This window comes from Tachysurus vachellii, chromosome 3 (genome assembly GCF_030014155.1).
Source record: "Tachysurus vachellii isolate PV-2020 chromosome 3, HZAU_Pvac_v1, whole genome shotgun sequence".
NCBI lineage: Eukaryota > Metazoa > Chordata > Actinopteri > Siluriformes > Bagridae > Tachysurus > Tachysurus vachellii.
Window position 1 is genome coordinate 33,793,171 of NC_083462.1, and position 9,214 is coordinate 33,802,384.

Below are 9,214 nucleotides of genomic sequence, written 5' to 3' on the forward strand. Positions count from 1 at the left end.
CTTACCACGTAGACAGTCACGCATAGAGCTGGAGATGGTGGCAGCTAGCAGCACCAGCACCAGGCCCACCAGCACTTCGCCCTTCGCCAGTGCACCTGTAGCGTGGAAGTCGCGCCACAGACCAAACGATGTTAATGCCTGCACATGTAGGTCAGGGCTGGTTGCTGCTAAATGTTGCGCCATCTTGCCAAACTCATTCTCCCATTTCTCAGCAATAGCATCCTGTCCAGTGGGAGCCAGCTGACGTAGGTAGTAGGTGATCTGGACAGCTCTTGCCGACTTGACGTGCCTCTCACGGCCATGGGGCGCCAGCACAACACTGCCCAGCTGGTGCCCGATAAACGCCACTCGGCCATCCTAGAGAAAAAAAGAAAAAAGATATAGTTAAGGTATATAGAGCAGTGAGTATAAATGACCCCCATCCATACTACTGTTTTTACACACTCACATTACGCTCTCAAGATCAGGACCTTTGTCTGGTTCATCACCTGCTACAAGTGCAGCCTACACTGCATCCAATCCGAATGAAGGAGCACACACACACAGACCCTAGCTTTACAGGAACATGATGGAATCACACATGCTGTGGGTGTCAGAATAAACCCAAAGGGAACATCTACATCACTCCTCTGAAGTGAAAGAAATACCCAGAATTCCAGCTGATTCATGTACAAAACAGAAGTCTTATTTTAAGAAGCCTTCTTACGTAGATGATTTATCAATAGATTCCACTTCCTTTTTATGTTTTTTTTTTTGTTTTTTATTCACATTGGAGTACCTGGAGAAGGATTCGTCACCAATGAGCTGATTACCGGCTCTTTCCAGACGCCAAAATCTAAAACCTCTTTCTGTTTTGTGTTCCATTGTTCAGCAATAAATGTATTTGTGTTGTCATACTCCACAAAATAAAAAGATAAAAACAGAATTCTATATACAATAAAAATATAATAGAATATATAACTTTTTTTACCTGTTTTTCTGTCTTTTATCTCTGTACACTGTGTGTTATCTGTGTAATCTTCTTATCAGTTGTGGACAGGTGTGAATTGTTTTCCCAGCAGGAGGCTCAAACCCCGTTCCGTTTCCCATCACCCTACTCAGCATTCAGAGTGCTCTACATACAGAAACCCAACAGTGTCCTAACTAGGGCTGGGCGATACGGCTGAAAACTGTATCACGATATCAGCGTTTCATATCGGTCGATATTGATAATTATTGATATTTTTTATGACCCATTTAAAATAAGGACCAGGAGAAAAAATATATTACATTTAAACATTTTTATTTTAAACTTAAATTCCTCTGATCATAATCTCCTCAGTTATTAAGACAGAAATGTCAACAACAAGCAGGAAAACTCTAATAATTATAATGTAAACATAAGTCTAAAGTCATAATGAACACTTAACAATTATCTCTTAACATTTAAGGTGCAAAATGAAAGAAAATGTAAGAAATGCTTAATAAAGTGGAATAAAATACTTCAGTGTTAAATATAAACATAGAGAAACCTGAGAATTTAGTGCAAGTTTAGTGCTATTGCATAATTAGCAGACGACGTTGGTGTGACTACGGTCAGACTTATAAAATCCAATAAACCCCCGTACTGGCGCACTGACTTTTCCTCTTTTATTTAAAATTTCCTCGCTCGCTGCTGCTCATTTTCTGCTCATCAGTCGCCGGTTACTGAAGAGGAATCCAGCAGACCAGCACGAGACAACGATATGGCACAACCAAACTTGATACTGTTACATGATTGGCTGTTAGACTGTCACTCCCTATGTTGCTAGGTAACCAGAGAGCGAGTGCCTTTGTTAATGCAACCAAACTTGCTTCACAACCTCTGTTTTCTTCCGACGAAGAATAAAAAATATCGAACGTTTTATCAAACACATTTTTTATTGATATCGATCACGTGTCTATCGCAATACATATTGTTATCGTTTTATCGCCCAGCCCTAGTCCTAACTTATTACTTATTATCATATTACAGACTTGCAACAATAAAATAATTTATTTGATTGTACTAACTCTAAAACGGAAGTACAGGAAACTGCCAGAAAGGGTCAACTGAAGTGGGTGAACTTTTTGAGGTGTATTATTATTACATCTCAAATAAAAACAGAACATTCGATGACGATGAATACACTATAGCCAGACAAGACAAGTTCATAACCAAAGGCTTCTAGCATTCCCGCATGTCAAGTCTGCAAACCAGCAGCTTTTAAAAAGTCATATGTGTTCTGGAGTGCGGCACGTGATCACAAGTAAATCGGTTTCATATTGTGCCAAGTTGTTAAGTGCTAATAGATGGATCACTTATGAATTACGACTTACGCAACAAGGTAGACAAATTGTTTTACAAAAATAATACAACAGTGAGGCATTTAAAAAGTGTAGCAATCAATTTATTAAAGAAATAACAAAGCTGAAAATAACAAAAGCCAGTGTGATCAGCTAATCGGCTGTTGTTGGATTATTACAGGGCTCACAAATGTCACGCATTGATCGTGACAGTCACACATTTGGGTCTTTTCTCCCGCTCTCCTGCCACACATTGTATTTCTCACGCAGAAAAACCTTTTGACTATTTATCATATATTTAATAAGCCGCAGCACCCAAAATGTATCAGTCCGCACCGCTGTCTCTATGGAACCGGGCAGGAATCAAGCGCGACTCACCTGGAGCTCTTAGTCGAGCCTGACACTTATCAGCCAATCAAAAAAAGAGGCTACACAATAGCCAATCAGAAAATAGCACTATTGTATCTGGGTAAAATTTAACGCAACCAATGAAAAAAAAAGCATGTCCTGGAATTGTTCAGCATCGTCCTCGTTCACCCACAGAGAAAAGCACTGGAGCTGCGAGCATCACTTTCAGCACAGAGTAAGTCATGATCTCCTGTTTTAATGTTACAACAAATTCACAACTTGTTTGACACAAACAATGACATTGTGACTGCTGTTAGAGACGTTTCCCAGATAATCAGCATCAGTTTTTCATGAGTGTCTGTAACTTAGCCAACAGTTTTACAGCCTGTTCACTGACAACACCTGCTCAGAACAAGTTTAGGCCAGTGGTTCTCAAACTGGGGGCCCTGAGATGGTGCCAGGGGGCCCTGGTTCACTGACAACACCTGCTCAGAACAAGCAGCCTTGGTTTTAGTGCTTCCACATTCTAATGCTGATGCCGAGAGGTTCACTCTTGCCTGTCTTGAGAGCAATGTTATGGTTGTTGGTGCCAGACGGGCTGGTCTGAGTATTTCAGAAACTGTTGATCTACTGGGAGTTTCACACACAACCATCTCTAGGGTTTACAGAGAATGGTCCGAAAAAGAGAAAATATCCAGTGAGGGCAGTTCTGTGGGCACAAATGCCTTGTTGATGCCAGAGGTCAGAGGAGAATGGCCAGACTGGTTCGAGCTGATAGAAAGGCAACAGTAACTCAAATAACCACTCGTTACAACCGAGGTATGCAGAAGAGCATCTCTGAACACACAACACATCGAACCTTGAGGAAGATGGGCCACAGCAGCAGAAGACCACACCGGTACTAGTAAGGTGTACCTAATAAAGTGGCCGGTGAGTGTACATCGAACCTTTTCAATTTTAGATTTACATTTAAAGAAAGTAGATATTGAGTATACTAGACTGACACTGAACTGACACACACACACACACACACACACACATTCAATATGCATCTATGTTTAAAGCACCATTTTAGTTCTCAGTGCTTCCTGTTTAAGTTCTTTGCACATTACACTTAAAGCTGCTACTAATTGATGCTATCATATGTGTACACATGTTTACAAGAATTCTTTTCTTTGCACAGTGGTCCATACCGACTGCATACTAGTCAGCACTATTTAATAATCTGACCTGTAGTGTGTTGTATTGTCTGCCTGCACTGTCTCCCTTCTTGCACTGCTTGCACTAGGTTGCACACTATGCACTTTATGTGGCTAGGCTAACTTGTGTTAAGTGTTTTGGCTTTACAAACTACAAGACTACAAAACATCAGCTACATGGCCTAGAAGATTAAATTTCAGTTTCATTAAGGCAGCATTAATGTCAGGCTGTAGTCCATTCCCAGCTGCACTCCTGCAATGTACTCTGATAATGATAACACTCCATTGGTGGTCTAGCGGCTCTCTCAGCCGGGGCTCATTATTCAGGTAAAGTCTGTAGGAGTATCAGTTAGTAATATTTAACAAAGGTCTATTCATTTAAGATGTCAGTCAAAATCTGCTAATCAAATATTTTAGAGTTCATGGTTTCAAATATTTTAATGGATTTAAATTTTGTTGTTGTTGTTGTTGTTGTTTTGTACCTTTTTAGTATTTATCAATTTAGTTATTTATATTTAGTTTTAAAATGTATGCAATGAAATGCAATGATACAAAAATAAATAGTCAAAAACTCATTGCAGGGGTCACGGTGGCTTAGTGTTTAGCACGTTCGCCTCACACCTCCAGGGTTGGGGGTTCGATTCCCACCTCCACTTTGTGTGTGTGGAGTTTGCATGTTCTCCACGTGCCTCGGGGGTTTCCTCCGGGTACTCCGGTTTCCTCCCCCGGTCCAAAGACATGCATGGTAGGTTGATTGGCATCTCTGGAAAATTGTCCGTAGTGTGTGATTGTGTGAGTGAATGAGTGTGTGTGTGTGTGTGTGCCCTGTGATGGGTTGGCACTCCGTCCAGGGTGTATCCTGCCTTGATGCCCGATGACGCCTGAGATAGGCACAGGCTGCCCGTGACCCGAGGTATTTCGGATAAGCGGTAGAAAATGAATGAGTGAAACTCATTGCATTCATTTAATCAGCCAATCATGTTGCAGCATCAAAATGCAGAAAATCAGACACGTCAGAAAAACACTTTCGGTGATGTTGACTGTGGTATATTTGTTAGTGCCATACAGGCTGATCTGAGAGTTTCAGGAACTGGTGACCTGGGATTTCATCCATAACTGTGTTTAGAGTTTAAATCTTCCAGTTATCTACAGCTCTGCAGTTAGAAATGCCTTGATCACAAGACTGGTGTGAGCCAACAGGAATTCTGTGGTCACACAAATATCTACAGTATTATTTACAACAATAGTGAGCAGAATAGCATCTCAGCATCTCAGTAATGGCACATCTTAATCCAAAGGTACCAGTGATTCTTTCTTTTTCTACTCTCCGGACTTGCCTAATCCATACTGATGCCCTGCTTCTGGTTGGAGTTGGAAACCACTGGAAGGGCAGCTTGGAAATGAACCACACACTTAGTTTGGAGATACGTGGGACACTTTATGGAATATATTGCTGCTTCCTTGCCAATGGTTTACAGTTTACATGGGGAAGTCATTGCCTAATGGTTAGAGAGTTTGACTCCTAACCCTAAGGTTGTGGGTTCGAGTCTCGGGCTGGCAATACCACGACTGAAGTGCCCTTGAGCAAGGCACCGAACCCCACCCAACTGCTCCCCCTTTCCATTTAAAATATCAGATAAACAACGTAATCGTCTGGAACCGATGGCCTAAAAAAGATTAGCTTTTCCACCATTTCAGGTTTAAGGAGAGTTGAAGATGGTGTAATAATGTTATCAGCTGTGCAGGAACAGGAACACAGCTGGATGGTGATTCTACAGTAATGCACAATAAAGAGGAGAACAAATAGCAGAAGATTTTCAATATAAAACTTTTACAGATTGACTCTAATATCACATGGATGATATTTTTACTGTTGATGTTGCTCAATGATTTCAAAGATAGTGAGAGCTTCTACTGTATGTGCCATGTAAGATTATGCAGATTATGCACACACACACACACACACACACACACACACACACACACACATACACACTATAGACATTTTAGAGAAACCAGAGTGACTTTAAACTCAGAGAGGAAACCCCCAGAGCACAGGGAGAACATGTAAAACATGCTAACCACACACACTCATACACTATGGACAATTTAGAGATGCCAATCAGCCTACAGACACGTCTTTGGACTGAGAGAGGAAACCAGAGTACTTGGAGGAAACCCACAGAGCACGAGGAGAACATGCAAACTCCACACACACACAGTAAGGATTCAGGAATTAACCAATAAGCATAATCATTTTGTGCAGATCATTACAGATTAATAATATGTGGCTGATTTCTCATTTTATTTCTGAGAAAAAGGCTCTGCATACTGTATGTTCTGCATATTTTTGAATAACATGTACTAACGTACTAAAATGTTTATGATTGAACCTGAGAAATGCAGCTTGTCATATACATTGGAATATTTCATCCTAAAGTCTTTACAAAGCCCCAGCAATAATAATCATCTGCTTACATAACACTTCACTGTAAAACTGTTACATGTCCTTGTTACCTAACGCCAGGGTTTTTTCTTTAGTTTATTATTAGTCTTAGATAACGTGGGGAATCTGCTGTACAAGTCCATGTTGATGCATTGTTACTATGGAAACGATATTAAAACAAAGATGCTAAAACTTTGAGGTCTGAATTACAGCCAAACACAACTGTCATAGAAAATAAATGACCGTTCAAACAGCGCCGTGTTAGAAATTATTATTATTGCAATAAAAATGTTGAAAACGTGATTTCATTAAGAGTTTCTTGTACTGTAGTAAAGTAAAACATTTCCTTTATATATTTATACAAAAACTGTTGCCACCTCAAACAAAAAAAGTTCCTTTTGAGTCCCTGGAAGGCATTAAATCGAGTTTAAAGCATTCAGGGTCAAAGGAAGCCACTCAGTTGGTTATGAGTTTAAACACAGCTGGACAATGAGAAGGTCCAACATGTGAGCTGAAACGGTTCAGGTATAAACACATCAACACAGAATAGAGGTGCTGAAATAAATGTCTTCAACTTTATTTATCAGAATCTACCAGTTTGAAGCGTTTTGTTGGCTTTGTAATGTAATGCTGCATTCAGAGGCTTCACTGTGATCTGTACTTTTCTCCTGTGCACCACTAACTGTAGTTTTGTGCATTATCCTCAGTGCATTTGTGTAGCACTGCATTCAGACACAATACACAATAATATGACAGCACTTTGACTTTATCTGTGGTTTTGCTGAAGATGGGGATCGATGTCATGCATAAAAATGATTAAATTACACGTGAGGATCCTAAACTGTAACCTACTAAAGGCTTGGAACAAAAATCACAGACAGCACTGCTACAACAATACACACACACACTCACTCTCACACACTCACACACACACTCTCACACACTCACGCACACACTCACTCACACACACTCACTCACACACACACACTCACACACACTCTCACACACATTACACTCACACACACACTCACACACACACACACACACACTCTCACACACACTCACACACTCACGCACACTCACGCACACACTCACTCTCTCACACACACTCACACACACACACTCACGCACACACACACTCACTCACACTCACACACACACACACTCACACACACTCTTACACACACACACACACTCTCACACTCACACACACTCTCTCTCTCTCTCACACACACACACACACTCACTCACGCACACACACACACACTCACTCACACTCACACACACACACACACACACACTCTCACACTCACACACACTCTCTCTCTCTCTCACACACACACACACACACACACACACACACACACAATCTCTCACACGTCCACTAGGCTTGTGTGCAATGCAGGTCTATGCAGCTGATTCATAAAATGGACACACGATAAAGGAGCACACCAGCAGAGAAGGAATGTGTTCATAGGGGTTTCCCTACTAGCTGCGGTAGCGGTAACGTCACTAGTCTTCGTTTCATAGGCTGCTGCTGTACTGCAGTTTCATTGTTACATAGCGTTCACGTTGCTTCAGCATTAGCGTGTCCCCATAAACACGCACGAGCTCCAGTTTGGTACATCAGCACTAATCTTTATTCTCCAGTTGCACTACAGTGTGTCTGTGTAAATGATATAACACAATTATATGCGATGTGTTTATATATAAACAGTTTTTTTGGTAAACAGGTAACATACCTGTGCGGCTGCATGAGTGAGTAATAAAGTCTATTTGGCCTTTTACACTGTAATCATCAGCATACAGCACGTGCACAGTGGAAGTAGCTTATTAGTACCCGGTCATATTGACGTGTAAGTCTGTAGTGGATGTGGCAGCACCTGACACGCATGAGAGACAGAGACACCGCTCTTACCCTTAACGTGGTGTTCGGGAAGCTCACTGGCACTTTAGTGAACGTGTTGTTGTTTAAAACGGCCTCGCGGATGTCCTCGAAGATCGCGATTATATCATCGAGGACGCACCGTCGGGGCTCGCGCTCGCCCCCGAGCATGCAGAGGTGCGCGAACGTGTAGTTGAAGCCGCGATGCGCGACGCGCAGTTCCAGCGCGTGCTGGTGCACGCGCAGCACCTGCTCGGCCAGCTCGAGCACGTTGGCGCCGCGTTTCGCGAGCAAAATGAGGCGGCCGTAGCGGCCCGGCGTGTGCAGGTCCGAATAGAGCCGGTGTTTGGAGCGCTCCACCGGGAAGAGGCTGTAGGCAAGGCGCCGCTCGACCTTGGCGAAGCTGTGCGCTGGCGCGAGCAGCCGTTCCAGATCAGCCTCGGGCGCGAATCCACGCAGTGCCGCGCCGCCCAGCAGCGCCGTGAGGACGGCGGGCACCGTCAGGAAGAACACCGGGTGCCGGCTCACGAACAAGCCGAGCCAGTAGAACGAGGCTTTGAGCGCGCCGTAGATCGCTTGCCGCAGCATCATCCACCTCCTCCTCCACCACCTCCTCCTCTTTCTCCTCCTCCACCACCTCCTCCTCTATTGCTTTTGCCTAGCAAGTGCATGTGACACGCGCTCCCATGCTGCGGTCTGCAAAAAACACATTATTGATCGGCTACCCTCTGTGTTCGTGCGCGCGCGCGCGCGTGTGTGTCTGTGTGTGTGTGTGTGCGTGTGTGTGTGTGTGTGCGTGCTTTTTTTAGTTTCTGCTCAAGACATGCCTCCCCCCTCCAGCAGATACGCGTTAATCTCGCTCTGGTTACAGCAGTGTGTGTGTGTGTGTGTGTGTGTGTGTGTGTGTGTGTGTGCGCGCGCGCTGCATTATTTCTCCTTCCATCCACAGCATTATTGTGCTTCATTGCAACTATGTTCTGTGGTCCACAGAGCCGGATTATTTTAGGCAGAGTTTCTCCATCCAGTCATCGA

General features: G+C 43.1%; 1 protein-coding gene across 1 annotated transcript in view; it reads right to left on the reverse strand.

Moving 5' to 3' along the window:
- ptchd4 (patched domain containing 4) overlaps positions 1-8,770 on the reverse strand; it is a 17,293-nt gene extending 8,523 nt beyond the window's left edge. The window contains exons 1-2 of the mRNA XM_060865071.1: positions 8,216-8,770; positions 1-357 (exon numbers count right to left, since the gene is read on the reverse strand). The exon at positions 1-357 is cut by the window's left edge and continues 124 nt beyond it. Of these exons, the coding sequence (XP_060721054.1) occupies positions 1-357; positions 8,216-8,770 (912 nt within the window). The remainder of the gene's footprint in view (positions 358-8,215) is intronic.
- Between the last annotated feature and the right edge of the window lie 444 nt (positions 8,771-9,214).